The following is a 17,401-nucleotide window of genomic DNA, read 5'->3' as shown; positions in this document are numbered from 1 at the left end:
GTATGATGAAATTAAAAGAATCGTCTCATGAAATCATATGACCAAGTCACTGAATCGTCTCATTGAATCAGATGTCAAAGTCAAACCATGTATGCGCTACTCTCACTCACCATATAGTTATCTTTAAGGTTAGTACTATAGTAAACTTACAGCATTGCTATGAAGCCTTTCCCCAGTCAGTGCCAAGAGTCAGCAAAGATTGCATTGATCTGTTTTCTAACTGTTATTTAGCAAAGCAAACAACTAAAAAGTATAATGTCTGAGAATAAAAATGGAAATACACTCTCAAAACTTAAAAAGACCAAATCATTCTTGCAATTATCAAACGATCAAACACACTCCACTGACTAAAACATTTCCCCTGTGGCGGGGGAGGGGAGGGGGCGGACGGACGGACGAAACGCGTAATAATTGTCACTTTCATTTTCCGTATTTCACTGTGTTGACACTCCGGAGGGGTTTCAATCATTCTAGAATATAGAAAAACTAAGACCGAACTCACTTCTAAGCCCTTCTCCTCTCTATTTTGTTTTATTTGCCAATGTTTTGCCAGTCCCGTATTTGAGAGCCGCGGCCGCAAGTATGAAAAATTGCTATATATGCTGCCAACCTAACCACGCTAAGAACCTAATTCAAAAAGATGTTTTGAATATTTCAAACGGTAGTAATCGTGAATATAAGATAAACTCCCCCTGTGGGACCTTTAGGAGATGTTCGGTACAAAATTTGGTAACTATTACTGTTGTAGTTGCTGAGAAACGTGAGCGTGTACGCTACAGACAGACAGACAGACAGACAGACGCACGACCAGTCACTTTTTGGAGCGCCCAAACACGGCAAGGGCTCGCTATCGCTCGCCAAAAAAAGTTACAGAATTTTGTATCATTTTTGATGCAGGATTTTGTATCACCTGTATTGGTTACAAATATTTGTATTAGTGATATAGAATTTTGTATCAGATGTGCCGGTTACAGAAAAATGAATCATTTTGGAGCTTGATACAGAAATTTGTTACATGAAGGTTACAATATTATGTTTGTAACATAACTGATACAGAAAATTGTAACTGGATACTAAATTCTGTATCAGAGATTAAAACAGAATGTTTTAACGGCAAAATTGAACAGCAGTGCCCATAGAGACAAGTTAAACTTAGAGTTTTCATGTGCTTTTATTTTTCCCGACTCTGAATAAGAGATTCAGTCTCGTGTATGCTTGGCTGGCAAGGCCTCCGTCCCTTACCACGCGCGCCTCAGGTCACCGGCTACCTGCGCCGCTCCCTCCACGGTGTCCGCACAGCGCAGTTGGTAGCGTGGCGGGCCGCCAACCCAGAGTTTGGGGTTCGATTCCCGACTTCTCAGAGTACATCTGGGAAAGTTGTGACTCGAAGGATGGCATATGGACCTTCAATCAGACCCACGGAGACTACGTTCGAACAAAATTCTCATTTTGAAGCTTGATTTGGAAGAATAACGACTGTTTACAAATTTTGTAACCGTTACGAAATTCTGTAACCAAGTTACAAAGAAAAAAATTGTATCCATCGTGATACAAATTTCTGTAACACATGTTATTGAAAAAGCTGCGTAACCATGTTACAAAATTCTGTACTGATTTTTTTTAGAGTGCAGGTGCAAAAACTTCGGCTGTCTCGCTGCAATATTTGACGAAGACGAAATTGGCTCAGTGAAACGTTTGGCCCCGGCGACAAGGGGTTCCCCGCTTTTGCCGTGAGATGAGAGGTGTCGGGTTCCATCGGTAAGGTCACGCGATCGACTACTGACGTATCGAATTTTCTTTCCGAGAGATCTTGTTTCACATCAGGAATGAACACTTTGATCTGCGGGATCATAATGTGTTCGTCCAACCTTAACGCAGGTACTCGAGTTTGAGTTCCAGGCATCAATATTTTCAACGCTGAAACGGAAATTTTTGATGCGTAGAACCCAAACTTAAATACCTGTGTTAAGGTTGGAAGGATAAAAAACATTTCGATCCCGGAGACCAAAGTTTTATTTTTTTATGTGAAACAAATCTCTCAGTGCGACTGGCCAACTCGCGGCGTACGACTAGTACGAGGCCAACAGTGCAGAGGCGCCTGCACTAGACCCTCGAGCTCGGGGTTCGATTCCCGACATTTATGTATTTTTTTCTCACTGCCTCTCCAAGTCCGTTTCAAATCCATCCGCAACCACGTGCCGCGGTGACCCAGGTTGTCGAAGGGTTGGCACCCAACGGCGGATCGAATCCCAATTTGTCTCAGCTCGTTATGGCCGACCCTCTCATTACGGTTTTGATTAGTTTCGATCCTGTCGCGCCAATAACCCGATTCTTGGGTGTGGTGGCTTCGAGCGAACAGGCGTCCAACCTCGACGGTAGGGTCCGGGGTTCGATTCCGCACATCTCACATTTATCGACTGACTTCCTCCCACTGCGACTCTTACTCGTCGTCCAGCACTCGACATAGGCGCAAGCCAGGATGGCTTGGTGGCCAACATCATTTGTTGGACCATTTTGGTCGGTCTTAAAACCAATCCGCTTCGGCGGGCCGGCCTCGGCCTAGGCTCTCTGGGGGTGCCCGACTGCATGCTTCCTGACCCTCGCTGTGGTGGCGTGGGCGGGTTCGTTCATTCGTTGGTCTGGAGTTAAGAAGTCATTTGAAGGTGGCCCACGAATGGGCTGCATTGGGTAAGGAGCGCTGGACAGCACCAAGGAGCAGAGTGGCCACCGACCGGGAAAACCGGGGAAAACCCGGGAAAAAAAATCTCCTGAAAAAAACCGGAAAAAAACGGGAATTTCGTATTAAAACCGGGCAAAAGGCGAAAAAGCCCCGCGCTGCCTGTAGGTCAATTTCTTCTGAAGGTTCAGTCGTAGTCGTCGGTGCCGCAACAAGGGGGTACCCCACTCAAGATAATCATTGCAAGTCTAGTTGGTAATCAGTGAAATAATCAACATCATCCAATGAAATGACAGTCATACTTTCGGGGATTCAATCACTTTTGACCATTTTTGTGAGACCACTGCTCCCAAACTATCAGCGGTCAAAGCCTTCCCGAGGCGGGGCATAAAAGAGTAGGGTCTTCAGAATAGTAAGTAAGGCGTCGAGGAAGGCCTATGACCGCAACTAAATTGGATGCAGTGACCGCTGAAAGTCAGCAAAAACGGTAATTTTCTGAAATTCATTCACTCTTTGACCATTTTTGCGTGACCACTGCTCCCAAACTATCAGCGGTCAAAGCCTTCCCGAGGCGGGGCATAAAAGAGTAGGGTCTTCAGAATAGTAAGGCGTCGAGGAAGGCCTATGACCGCAACTAAATTGGATGCAGTGACCGCTCAAAGTCAGCAAAAACGGTAATTTTCTGAAATTTATTCACTGTTTGACCATTTTTGTGAGACCACTGCTCCCAAACTATCAGCGGTCAATGCCTTCCCGAGGCGGGGCATGAAAGAGTAGGGTCTTCAGAATAGTAAGGCGTCGAGGAAGGCCTATGACCGCAACTAAATTTGACGCAGTGGCTGCTCAAAGCCATCAATATTGAATTTCCGACACTTTAACAGCTTTCCGAGGTCGGCGCTCAAATAATCCCCAATCAACATAATAACCTCCTACAATCAGTGATTAATAATAAAATAATCAAAAGAAATCACATGTTATCATACTCTAAATATAATCAGTGTACATGAAAATATTGAGTTGGCTACCCCTTGTGCCGCAGAGCTAATGTTTTGGATACGAGTCCGTCCCTTCGTCCCGCATTGTTGCGCCTCGCCCGCGGCCGGCGGCAGCCCAGCCGAGGCGTGCGCTGCCGCGCCCTGAACAAGCGCCTTTGAACCACTAAAATACCCAGAAAAGCCTTAATTTTGACCGGGAAAAACCGAAAAAAAAACCGGGGATTTCATTTTCGGAATTGAGTGGCTACCCTGCAAGGGGGTACAAACCGTACCTATCGCGAGAAGCCAAGGCTCTCAACCCCCGCCCTTCAACCGGAATATATCATTCGAGAACCCCTGGGGTTGCCGCCTGTATAGCACCGGTTCCCCCGACTCAACAAATGCAGGAGGTTGGAGAAAAGCCTCAATTTTTTGCAGTTTTTTTTTTTTTGCCGTGTTGTTTTTTTTTTTGGAACTTGCTATTTCCTTTACACCCTTCGTCCGACTGTCACGATATTGGTATAAAGGTACGCACTAAAAATACACGAAGTAATTTGGTGTGCTCTTCACTGATTTCACGACGTAAATTGTTCATATCTTCCAAATGAGCAATACCAAGAAATGTTTCTTCAAGCTCTTGTTTTTCCGAAAAGAATGAAATGTAATACGCTGAGAGTGGCACCATCGATATTCTTCTCTCGACAGAAGCTCGAAGCGGCATCCCCCCTCCAACGCGTCGGACCGCGAGAGACACTATAGGGAAAGGCCCCTGCCCCTCCCCATCCCGGGCCCTCCTGTAAACAAGTGCAGACGGAGTGCGGCGTGGGTGGGGCCGGGTGGGGCCCGGCCGAGGGAGGCCGGGGGTTTTGAGGGCCCCAACCTCACATGCAGTCGATACGCCCTGAGCCCCCTCCCGCTGGGCCCCGCTGGGCCCCACTGGGTGTGGCGGAGGCTAGCTAGGCAAGGCCGAAGCGGTACGCCCCCTCCCTTTGCCTCCCCCCTCCCCGCCCCGGAGCATCCTCGCCGGGAGGGTTGCGGCCACCATGGGGCCCACCATGGGGCACACCTCACCTCCGCGACCGCAAGTCCGGTTTGCGGGGCCCCGCAGATCGCCCTTGATGATCCGCGGCGAATCGCTCGGTTTGAGATTGGAGCTCGCCGGCCGGCACGCTCGGACACAAGTTCCCCAGAAGGGGAGAGATTTTTGTGCTTTTGACGGCTCAGATTCTTTTCCACAACCGGAACACCGTGTAATGCGTTATCATTGAATTTTTTTTTTTTTGCTTTATATTTTGTATTAATGGTTTTACTGTTCTGTGACGAAAGTGACATCTTAGTCGTTTTGAATGTGAACTTTGTCTCGTTCGTTTGAATTTACACATTCGTTCCATTCCGGTGGTATTTGGGGTGATTTTTCGCGTCATGAAGACCGGGAAACGAGCCGGGGAATGAGTTTTAAACTTGGTTTGGATTAAGGTTGCCTCTGCAGGACGCCTGCATCGGGGTTGGCGCGCGCCGGCGTTGTGCTTGTTGCCTACCCGGCTGGTGGCGGGCGTCTTCGTCGGCGTCGAATCTCTCCCTCTCTCTCTCTCTCTCTCTCTCTCTCTCTCTCTCTCTCTCTCTCTCTCTCTCTCTCTCTCTCTCTCTCTCTCTCTCTCTCTCTCTCTCTCTTCCCCCCTCTCCCTCCTCAATTTGATTATCTGCAGACGGATTTTTAGAGGAGTCGTTTTCGTCACTCCGTCTCTCTCGCACCTACTCGGGGCGCCGCATGAGTGTGAGAGAGACAGCGACGGAAACGACTCTGGGAATCAATCTGCCGAAGAGGAGGTTCGGTGCAGCCGGGAGCACCGGCCGCATTAGCGAGTGTCGGCCGCGCCGGCGCGCCCGAATCAGTGAGCCGGGCGCATTCGAGGCTCGATTCGAGGCTAGATTCGAGGCCCGAGAGGGGGGGTGAATCGGGCCAGTCAGCGAGAAATGATTGCATCAGGTGGCCTGGCCTGGAATTCGGTATGCGCAACGAGGTGCATCGAGTGGCTCCTCTCCTGACTTCGTCGCTCTGTCTCGCTCTGGCTCCCTCGCACCCATGGGACGCCCCGCTTCGGTCCGGGAGAGAGAAAGAGAGCGACGAGAACAACTTTCGCGGAATCAGTCTACTGACAACAGTGTTGGATGTTGCGGGGAATTTCTCTGTGTGTGAAGGAGAGAGAGAGAGAGAGAGAGGGAAGGAGAGAGAGAGAGAGAGAGAGAGAGAGAGAGAGAGAGAGAGAGAGAGAGAGAGAGAGAGATAGAGAGAGAGAGAGCATCGCCGGGGGATGATCAGCGGACCGTCGGCCCTCGGCGGGCCCCCTCGCTTCCAGGGATTCCAATCGGGTTTCGGGGTGTGGGGATGCCTGCAGGTACAAATTTTGAAGGAAGCAACCCAGGGCTAGCCTGCCAATCCGATGTGCCACCAAACCCCAGGAAAGAAGGGTGGCAAAGATACAGCCACAAGCGAAACTAGTCAATCTGAGAGTTAGATTTTTTGTTGCTGCAACAGGTCAATATGAATCGAATCACGCTCCACTGCAAGTGGCCCCCGGGCAGTGTTACGGGCATCAAATCCCGTCTGACTTCCCAGGATGTTGGCCTCGATCTCTGCCTCGGTTTCCAGACCAGCCCCCGCGACCCAGCTTGCTCCGCTTGCTCATCCTGGCGTGCCTTTGTTGCAGACTATGTGTACAACCCCAAGGAGGCTCGCCTGCGCAAGGCCATGCGAGACCAAGTGCGGAGTCGCTCCCAGGGCGGCAGGTCCTCGGCGGGGACTCCGGGGACCGCGGGGCCGGTCCGCCCCCAGGGCAGCCCCCAGAACAGCCCCCAGGACAGCCCGCCGCAGGTCAAGAAGAAGATGATGCTCTCACCGAGGGTGAGTGCCAAAGTGCCTGTCGCCTTGAGCGCGCCGTGCGCCTCGCTCGCCCCTTTGCACGCTTCTCCCGGATGTTTTGGGCCAAACAAGGCTTCACGTCGCTTCACGTCGCTTCACGTCGCGCCATGACGAGCACGAGGGCAATCAAGTTGGTCTTGGGGCGTTCCCTGCGGCTTTGCTGCTGCTCGGGACACTCAATCGGCCAATTGCTACTTTGGAACGAGGAAAAAGTGCGCAACTTCCTTCTCCTCGCAAGTGAGGGAATGGAGGGTCGGTGAAGGACCCGTCCCTTTCTGGCCATTCATGGCCAAGCGGACTGGAGCGTGTACTCGTCTTCCTCTTTGCCAAGGGCAGCATTGAAAGCCCTACCGTGGTCTGCACCGCGCGTGTGGTCTGGACCGTGACTTATGCTGCCTCACGAAGTAGGGTCCGCACGAGGAGACGTGGTCTGTGTCGTCTCCGCACCACACGTGTGGTGCGGACCGGGTTTGCTCCACGCAAAAGGAGAGGAGCTTTACAAGTCAGACGGCGTTTGTGATGTGGTGTGCATTGACACGATTCGATGCGGGCAAATTGGCACTCGACCACCACATCTGTTCTGTTGGTGTGGTGTACTTTTGGGTTTCCAGTGAGAGCGCTATCCGTTTCACAAGACAAGGACCTGACGACACTCTGTGCCTGGGGTTGTCTCTAGTGTGTAGTCCAATAAGTACTTTGCACAGAAGCTTGTCAAAATAGACTGTCATTCAAAAAATTCGTCATGTGACGTACGTGGGAAATCCCACGGGAACCCCGTCACCCGCGGTGGCTACGCAGGTAACCCGCGGTCGGGGTGTGTGTAGGACCCACCCCCTCCCCCTCCCCTCTCGACGATGCGAGACGGACCCTCGGCCCTGCCTGCCTCCCCCTCACGAGCAATCGATTAGGGCAAGGCAGCAAGGCAGGGAGATGAGGTGCCTAACACGCCTGGCGCACGCCTCACTCCGAAGCGGGAAGTGCGTTCGGGCATAAATGCCCTATGCTTAAACGGCCATGAAGGCTTTCACGCGCACCCGTGCGCGAAACGCAACCTGCACTTCGGTAACGCACAAATTTGTACGCCGAAGTGCACGAATTTGTGTATGCAGAAAATCGTGCAGTGTTGCGCGCAATCCTTTGCGCAACGGTTGAGCTCCTCACGCAGCGTATGCACAAAAACCTACATAGTAGTGAGAATGCAAGGGGTTGTATAAAGGCATCGCACCAATGGACGTTGTACGCTACACTCTTAGCGTTTGGGTGCCCTCCATGATTTTGTCGTGGTTTTTAGCGTTCGCAGCACTGCAAATCCAAGTGTCAGACAGTCTAGCGTGAGCCAAAATGTCTGACGCTTACAAGTGTCACGTGTCTCACGATTGCAAGTGTTTACGGCGCGTGCCTCACGCTTACAAGTGTGAACGACGTGTCTGACGATTGTGGAGACTGGCTCACGCTTTGCAGTGTGGTTTGGGCTGTCGTGCGACAGAGACGTGCACCATCAGCCTGGCGCGGTGACGGTGCCTCGGCTGCACCGAACACAAGGGAAGCACGTTGGCTGGAATCTGTCTAGCAAGCCGAGCCGAGAGGTACACAAAGCGGAATGCAGTGGTTCCACTCGAGCGAATCGACCCGTCCGCTCGTCTGTCAAAGGAGCACGGACAACCCAATCACTGCGCACAGAGAGACACAGCAGCCACTGTTATCGAGGGACTGTCCACATACCACGTAATCATCTCCGGAAAGGTTTGGACCCCACCCGCCCCATGTCATTCCTAACCTAACCTGCCATGCTGACGGAATCTAAGCACCGCCCTCGCCCAGCCTCTTCCCGAGGCGATTATAATCAACATGTATTAATTGGACGATCCCTACGTATTATGAGTCTTGCCCTCGTCGCTTGGGACCCAAATCCATCGGTGGATGCGAAATTCCCAGTACGCTTGGAGAATGGCGTGTCGGCTTTGACGCGTAAGGTTGCACTCTCATTCCAGAAACGTGATGTCGCGTTGAAACGAAGAGGAGAAAATGTCACGTTCCTTTGAGCACTGTGTCACATTCGTTTGAACGTGAATAAGCTAATTTATGGCTACATTCAAACAATTGTGACACAACGCTCCAAGGAACGTGTCATTTTGTCACATTCGCTTCAACGTGACGTGACGTTTCTGGAATCAGAGTGCGCTCCAATTTAGCGCACTGTTCGCCCTGCCTTGCCTCTTTAGCGCCCATTGTTTAGGGAAGCCCCCGGCGAACCGGTCACGTAAGTGACGGCGCCAGGACCGCCGTCCATTCGAGACTCGGAACACGAATGGTCAAGTTTGGGGGCTACTCCGTTGTTGGACGAAGTGTGCGGCCCGGCCAAGCATGGCGTAACCGCTGTGCTCTGTAAACAAACGGATCGGTCAGACCCTGCAAATTCGGGCGGTAACGGGTAACGGGTAGGACTGGTGTGCCCTGCCGGAAATCGGCATGGCTCAAAGGCCCTAACGCTTGCAAGCGTTAGGCTACTACACTGCGGAACCAAGTGTGGCGTTCTCGTCGTGTCCACCATGACAAGAGATAGGGGCTGTGTGAGCTACTTCACACTTTGCAAACTCCCACAAACCCAAATGTGGTCAATTACTCCGCACTTGGAAGTGTGGATTTCTCCATACATACTTGGTTTGACATTGTGCCATTCTGGATTAGAGCTCACAGTTCGTCCTATCGGTGATTTTTCACACTATAAATTGAATGAGCCGCTACCGTTCTTCGTTTCCGTTTGACCAGAAAACGCGAAAAATAAAGCCACACCTAAAAATAGCGTGACTTATTTTTGCTCGTATTTTTGTGATTCCTCCGTAAATTGTTGGTCAGTCTTGCCGAAGCGGAAGAAGCCGTCCCTTTTCCTCCCATCGACCCGATGCCCCTCCACTGCCACTGACCCTGGGTCATGTGTGCCCCGCAGAAGAATGTCGGTGGCGCCAGGTAGGCGCGTGCGGGGCGCGGGCCGGGCGCCGGGGGGAAGGGGGGGGGGTCAGCAACGACCGGTGGCTCGCCGTCGCCGCGGCTGGTTGCCATGCCAACCGGAGGCTGGACAGAGGCGCCACACCCCTCTGCCTGCTGCAGCGCCCTCTCACGGCAAAGCCATGCCGGAAGCTGTGCCAGACGTACCCACCCCCTCCCCCTCGAAGGGCCGCGCGAAGGGCTGCGTCGATGCGCCCCCCTCCCTCGGCTATCGATCATGGGCCGGCCCTAGTGGGGCCCTCGCCGACCCAGGGCCTCGCTGCCCAGACTCCTACAGGTGTCAGTTCCCCGCTGCACCCCGCCCCACCCCGCCCCGCCCCGCCCCACCCCTCCACGCCGGCGGCACATTGATGCGAGGCCGCCGCTGGGGCGGGGCGCGGCAGGGCGGGGTGCGGCGGGCGGGGCGGGCGGGGCGGGGCGGGGCGGGGCGGGGCGGGGCGGCCGGGCGCTTGTTGCTCTGGGCTGCGCGGGCTGCGCGGGCGGCAGTGGCGGCAGTGGCGGCAGGCCGGGGCCGCCGTGCCCGCCGTGCGTACAGGGCCCACTATCCGCCGGCGCGGCCCGCGGCACTGCCAGGACGGGGGAAAGGGGGGCGGAGGGGGCCCTCCTGCCTCGCGGTCCGCGGGGGCGCAAGGGAGGGGGCTGTGCCGCGGCAATCCCGCGCGGGGAGTTCCCTCACCCCTGGGCAGCCCTGGGCAGCCCCGGCATGCATCGGTTGCGCGTCGATACGAGGCGTGAAGGGGTACTGCGGGGCGCCAAGGATGACGCGGCCGGCTCGCGCCGTGGAACAGATTTGTAAGAGTTTCAAGTCACATTGATGTCAAAGTGAGCGATTTTAGCCAAGTTCCGGACGGCCCTGCCGGGCCCTGCCCTCGCCGGCGGCGACACGTGCTTCGCGGTGGCGGTCGTTGTCACGGCTCGCGTGCGCCGTCTCGGGCCGCGCCTCCATGCCGACAACCCGGATCGGTGTGGCCCTCCCCTCCCCCAGCCGGGGGGCTTCCCACGCCGTCTTGGGCCGCGCCGTGCCGCCGCGCCGTGACGCCGCGCCGTGACGCCGCTGGCGTGGCGATTGAGCCGCCGCCCAAAAGGGTCCTCCAATTTGAGCTCTTTCTTTGTGCCGGCCGCGCTTGTCTGCCTGTCTCACCACCCCCTTTTCCGTCTTGTCGCCCGCTCAGCCCTTCAGCCTCACCCCGTTGCCGCGTCCCCCTCCCCCACCCCTCTCCCACCCCTCCCCCACCCCGCTACGACCTCACCACACCGCTTCTTCCCCCTCCCCCACCCCTGCTACTTTTGCCCTTCTCGCGGCGCCTCATATCGACGCGCGCGAGGACTGCCCTGGGTTCCCTGGGTGCAAGGACACCGCCCCCTCCCCCTCGCAGTGTACGCGCCGACGTGCCGCTGCTGGCCCTGCTGGCCCTGCTGGCGGGCGGCGTGGTGGGCCCGGCCCTCGGCCAGGGGCGGCAGGCCTCGCCGTGCGCCAGCCCCCCAGCCCGCCAGCCGGCAGACTGAGTGTCGTTTTCGCCGCTCTGCCTCTCTCGCACCTGCACGGGACGCCCCGTGAGTGCGAGAGGCAGTGGGCGGGCAGCCTGCCCAGCGTGGCGGTGTGCGGATTCGCTTACGGCCGGCGCCGCGTGCCCGGGTATGGTCGGGTCGGGTCGGCTCGGGTCGGGTCCCCTACCGCGTGTGCGTTCACCCTCTGCCCGTCGCCGCGTCGCCGCGCCACTGCAGTGCACCGAGGGCGAAAGTCGTGCGTTCCTCCAACCAAAGGCGCGCAAAGGCGTCTCTTGAACCGAGATAATTCACTCGAACTTGAAACATCCAAGTGAAATTCACTTTGTGCCGAGTCAACCAGCATGGTTCCAGAGACGACTCTTTAGCAGATGATACTTTCACCGTACTTTTAAGACACGCATAGGAAAGTACGTGTTACTCTATTGGGAATTCCCTGTATGTAATTTGTAGATATTTTGACGAATTTCGGGGGCATTATGGAGAGAGTCTTCACTGTGGCGGTGCAGCCTTTCACCGTGAGACCTTTGCAGTGTATAACACGCGTCGAAGGAGTGGCGCGGCGCGCAGCCTTCCGGGTGTTTTGCAATGGGCGTGCAGACGGCGGCAGCGCGACGTCGTTAGTGTCAGCACGAATGCGCGTCTCTGCTTGCCTGGCGCATGTGGGTCCGATTATTGAAACTCGATTCGCGAAACTCGTCGGGACGGAATGCGAAATCGGATTCTAACGAGTGCGGCGCCACGTTTCTCGCTTCTGGGTCAACACTGCGCGCGCGTTCACAAACAACGCAGCCTCGCGCTGCTTCGGTGCCACGGTGTTTTTTTTTTCTTTTTATGGAGTGAGGGAGAGATTTGGTTTTTAAAAGTTATTTGTTTGGGGGATACTTTTTACAATTAAAGCCGAGAAATGAGTTAAAATTTTGTCACAATTTTTTTACATGTAAAGGGAGAGAGGGGGAGAGGGAGCGGAGAGAGAGAGAGAGAGAGAGAGAGAGAGAGAGAGAGAGAGGCGAGAGAGAGAGAGAGAGAGAGAGAGCGCGCCACCCAGAGGTCCGCCTGCTGGACGGCGGCGCTGCATCCGAGACTCGCCAGGCTACAGGCTCTACAGGGTCTATGCATGCCTAGTCCGCTGGCTGGCGTCTTCTAGTGACGCCGCCGCCTCCTCCGGCCATTCGTTATGTAAGCCTCCGTTCAATACGTTGCTACAGACAATGCGGAAGGACCTCGAAGGGCGCGAGCGGGGGGAGGAGGGGGAGGGGGAGCATGGATTGATCGCAAAGGGTGCGCTGCGCCGGGCGGGTGGCAAAAGGGGGCGGGAGCGAGGGGCCCTTGGAGGGGGTGGCGGGGGCGCGGCCCACCCGGCAGGGCCTGCCAGGGCCTGCGCTCACCAGGGGCTTCCAAAGTCCTTGCAAGAAGGAAGGGAGTAGTGGTAAACAGGGAGGAGGACAGAGGGAGAACAAGCGGGGGTAGGGCGGCGCGGGACAAATAGAAAACCTTCGTCACCTGCCCCCCCCCCTCCCTCTCCCGCACCGGCTGGCCGTTTCACAATGTCTCCATCGGCCTCCCCTCCCCGCCCCACTCCGCCCCCTCCCCCCGGTCATCCGTGTCTCATTCACAACGCATATCGACCTGCCTGCCATCCTGTCCGCCCTGTTCCCCGTCCGTCCGTCTGTTCTCCCTTGCCTCCTATCCTTGCCTGGCTTGCCTGGCTTGCCCCAGTTCGGGGCTTCGCGGTGGTGAAGCGAGGCGAGGCGAAGGTAAACAAAGCGACGCCTTGCACGGCCTGGAGGCCCTGGAGGCCCTGGCCAAGCTGCACAGTACCAATCTCAGTCTGGAACAACAAGCAATCATGCATTCCCCCAATGGGCGCGCTGTTTGTCCATGGAGAACAATTTGAAAGCAGCGTTTCAAGATATGAAATTCGCCATGTGGCACATTTCATTAATAAATCGTAAACGGGAGCGTGCTTTTTGTTTGTCTTTTTTGTCAAGAATTTTTTAACCGTTTGACCAAATTATTCAGTATTCTTGCAGTCTATTTCACGTCAGTTCAGCCAAAAATATGTGAAGGGAGGTCAATTAAAGCTATCAATTGCGTTTGATGGGACAAAAATTCCTTTTATATCAAACTGAAATCAAGCATTTTTTTCCTCACATGTGCGAAAAAAAAGGCGATGCAGAGGGATGTTCGAGCTGCTGCAAGAGTGGTGATTGGCTCGTAGTTCTCGGAATAAATTATGGTTGCCGCCTGTTGCTGGGGACGCCGGTTGGTTGGCCGGTTGTGTCAATCGCCTCGCGCGGCCCCACGCCGCGCCACGCCGCCCATACACGGACCGCGCGGCCGCGGGGAAGTCGGGAGTTGGGACAGGGCACGTAAGGGAAGAGCAGGCACTCGCAGTGTTTTGGCGCGACATTTGTGCAAAGTCTCGCAACCATTTCAAACCGTTCGACTTTCGTCTGTTTTAATATTTTGAGTGGAATTTTAAAATGCAGTTTTAAAACTTTTTGACTGGAAAATTCAGTTTGATGCAAACAGTTTGGGGAAACAGTTTTGGCTGTCTGTAGACTTCTGACGTTTTTTTCGGAACTCCGATTAAGTGGGATCACGCTAATCAAGACAGGGTCAATGCCACGATTTAGCAATAATATAATCACAAAATTTTGTGTCGCAATTTGGTGGTGATTTTTTTTCGACTTTTTAACATAGTTGTTTGACGTTATATATGAAATGAGACGTGTCCTCACGGGGATGCACCTTCGAGCAGCCGCCGTGAACTCTCATTGCGGCCGAAAGTTCTTTTGGCAAAGTCCTGGTGAAGACTTGAAGGTGGTCTCCGAGTCCAAATGCCGCCTTTCCAAGAAGGTCCGCCGTCTTTCAGTCGCTTTAGCGGGCGGTTGTGCTGCGACTCGGCCGGGTCGAGGGCCAGGCCAGCGCCTTTCTGCGCTTCGGAACTCCACAACTAGTGAGACGCTTCCTCTGTCCCGCGTTCCGGGAAGCCTTTTGAGTCTGCGGGCCGTACGCTCCAGCGGGCCGGGCCGGCGGAACCTTGGGCGGGACGCAGTTTGAGTGGCAATGCCCAGCCATTTATGCTCTGTGGGCATGCGGACCGGTAGTGGTTGCGTTCGTCGCGGCGTTCTGATTCGCAGCAACCCCCTGTCGCCCCCTCCCCCTCCCTCCTTCCCCGCATAGTCCACCGTGTCCGCGGCCCCACCCTCCCCCAAGTGCTATCATATCGACGTTTACACCCCTCCCCTCCCCCGCCGCGCCACGCCCTCCCCGCGTCCACCCTCTCCTTGCTGTTCATCAGTGTTTATTCTCCTCTCATTACCCGCAATTCACTCTGCCTCCTCTGTCTTCCCCGTCCTGCCCGTCCTCCTCGGGCCGTCTCTGCCCTGCCTCTCCGGGGTGTCCCGGATTGCCGGCTCCGTGCAGCCTCGCTGTGCCTCGCTGCGCCTCGCTGCGCCGTGCTTCATCATCTGTCACCTGCCCCGCCCCCGCCCCCACCCCCTCCCCTTTGCTACCCTTATTGATCGGCCGGCAGGCTGTTAGAACCTTGGAGGTGGACGCGCGCCTCCCCCCAAGACGCCCCCCTGCCCCCCTTCCAACTTGTTAATATTTGAACGTGCTTGTGCAGGAGGAGCACTGGGGGCAAAGGTTGAGACCACGACGTCGCAGACGACGCCCTGATTAAAATGCACTAGTGGCTCACAGTCGCGCGGTGGAGGGGAAGTCGCGCTTTTCACCGGATATTGGCACTCGTCCCCAAAACGTCGCTTTGACGTGGGCCTCGCCCAAGTAGCAGCTAGATTGCTATCATTTTGCCGGTGCACCCTGAAAGCGCTCGTTGACATATTTCCGACGTCTTTGTGCGCCGCTCGTGCGCCGCCCGGGTGGGTCTTTCAGTCTGGTGTCCAATAAAACCTCCCTGGTTTCATCAGGGAGCATCATTTTGACGTCAGAAAGGAGTCTTTGAGAGATGCCCGACATCTTTGTACCGCCTGGCTGGCTCGGCTCCTTCGGGCTGACGGCCAATAAGGCCTCCCCGGCTTTTCCAAGAGAACGCTCCAGGTCTTTTTCTGTCATACTAATGTCGAAGTCTTTTGCAGCGGGTGGTGGAACAGCACCAACAGCACCAGCAGCAGCAGCGCCTGGGCCACTCGGTCCGCGAACACGTGGAGGCGGGGCTGTCCTACGACGAGGCCTTCGTGGACATGGGCTACCAGCAGCAAGACATGCAGACCATGCAGACGTGGTACCCGATGTCCGTGCAGGTAAGCCCCGCACTCAGGCTCTGCGTTTGATGCGGTATTCTGAGTGTCGCCAAAGTCTACTCCCGTCCACTCCCGACCCTCCGGAAATCCATTGGTAATCGGCGTCTGCGCCGCATATAGCCCAGCGACCGCGCGGCAGAGAGCAGCAAGGCTTCTGTAGTCGCCTGCTTCCCAGGTGGTGCGGTGCGCGCTGGCCCGCCAGCAGTGCAAATCCACTGGTAAGCTTCCTTGCCACTCCAGTGGCGCTCCGTTTTCAGCGCCCCGGGTTACCCAATATTTGGCACTCCGGCAGCCCGGGACGCCAAATTTTGGCCTTCTCAGAGGACGATGCGGGGCCAGAAGGCCGCGGCATTCTAACTGGAGTGCACTAGTGTTTATGTCGTCAGAATGCTAGAAACCTGTCTGAAATCCTAATCAAAATTCGCTGGGAACTACTTATTCTGACATTCTGTACATCTCGGGCCATCCAGCAATATCAGAAGAAGTTTTCAGACTCTCAGCTTCCAGCTAGAGGTGCGCGAATTTTGGCCAGGATTTCCAACATGTTTCTGGCATTTCGACAAAATTTACACGAGTGTGGCGAGGAAACTTTACAATGGATTTGCAGTGCGGCGGACTAGCGCGCCAACTGGGAAGCGGGCAACTATATGAAGCCGTGCAACGCTCTGCTGCGCTGTCGCTGGGCTATATGCGCAATATGCGGCAGTGTGCTGCGCAGCGCCCTGCAGACTCATTCCGAAGCGTTTCATCGCTCTGTCCCTGTCGCACCCACGGGGCGTCTCGAATCGACCCTCGGCTGGGAACGCCTGTGGATTCGAGGGTAGGCAACACGCCTGGCATCCGTGCGTTGTACTGCCTACCCTCGCGGCTGCAGGCGCCTCGCCCCGCTCCGCGCCCCGCTCCTTGGCTTGCTCGTGGCTCGTGAACTTCATTTTAATACACTCGTCCATTGATTGCTGGCGGGGCGAGGGGTGGAGGGGATTTAGTGTGGCCTTCAGTGATTCGTGTTGAGTGTCACTCTGTAAAATTAACATCCAACTCCTTTGTATGAAGTATACAGTATGAAAATGACCCAAAAGCTCACTCCTCCGATTACTTGTGAACAAGTTGTTGCCCCCTTAAGTCGACTAGGCCTTCTATGACTTTATAGGTCCCCTGTAAAAGCAACTGGAATGACGCAGAGAGGGCCCCCACTGCCGTCAACAAAATGTCCAGGAATCTGTCCAGAAATGTCCTCATGCTGAAACGATTTTGTTGCAGGACCCAAGCCCATCGCTGCGCCAGTGGCCCAGCTCGGACTGCCTCGCGCCTTCACCCCACGGTAAGGCGTCACTCTGGAGCCCCGCAGCTGCACTGCAGTCGACGACTTACTTTTAGTGCCGTCAACTGGGGCGACTTCGGCATCCTGGGGTGATTTAAACCGGCATTAAATCACAATTTTTTTTACCTACATAATGATAATTTTCGCCTGTTCTACAAGCGTCTTTAGCTTTATCTGGGTCTTCTACAGCAACTCAAACGAGATCTTAGTTGTTCCAAATGGTACTTTTAAGACTGTGTCGCCTGGTATACCGAGGTCACCCCAATGGGGTTAATCAAACGATTAAAAAAGAACATTGGCGTTGCGTGGAGTCGCCAGACGAAATCATAACCTAATGGTAGGTTAGTGGCGCTGACGCTGTTGAAAAGTTGATGGGTCGTTCTGAGGGAACCCTCCACTGAATAATTGAGTCTGATTGGGCCCAGCGAGTCCGCCTTGACCCCAGCGCTGTCACGCGCGCCGTCGATGCCGATCGGCCTCCTCGATTGAATTATTGCTCGCCAATTTCCTGGCATGAAACGCAAACAAAACACGCCGCAACAGGTGCTCAGTTCCACTCGTTGATGTTGCAGAGTCTCCGTTCGGCGGTCGCGTGACGCTCGGCGGGCCGGGCGGCGGGCCGGGCGGCGTGGAGGACATGGACGACATGAAGATGAAGGTGGAGCCGACGTCGCAGGACGGCCAGGCCTTCAGCGCGCTGTACAAGGAGCCCAACGTAAGTGACCA

General features: G+C 55.1%; 1 protein-coding gene across 1 annotated transcript in view; it reads left to right on the top strand.

Annotated features, from left to right (window-relative positions):
* The window catches only part of LOC117651007, a 51,838-nt gene that overhangs the window by 23,914 nt on the left and 10,523 nt on the right, over nt 1–17,401 (top strand). The window contains exons 6-9 of the mRNA XM_034394705.1: nt 6,360–6,553; nt 15,190–15,354; nt 16,615–16,675; nt 17,248–17,390. Coding sequence (XP_034250596.1) covers nt 6,360–6,553; nt 15,190–15,354; nt 16,615–16,675; nt 17,248–17,390 — 563 coding nt within the window. The remainder of the gene's footprint in view (nt 1–6,359; nt 6,554–15,189; nt 15,355–16,614; nt 16,676–17,247; nt 17,391–17,401) is intronic.

This window comes from Thrips palmi, unplaced genomic scaffold (assembly GCF_012932325.1).
Source record: "Thrips palmi isolate BJ-2018 unplaced genomic scaffold, TpBJ-2018v1 HiC_scaffold_5, whole genome shotgun sequence".
In the NCBI taxonomy this organism is placed as follows: domain Eukaryota; kingdom Metazoa; phylum Arthropoda; class Insecta; order Thysanoptera; family Thripidae; genus Thrips; species Thrips palmi.
Note: the sequence above shows the minus strand (reverse complement) of the source record. Positions and strands in the feature narration are given on the sequence as shown.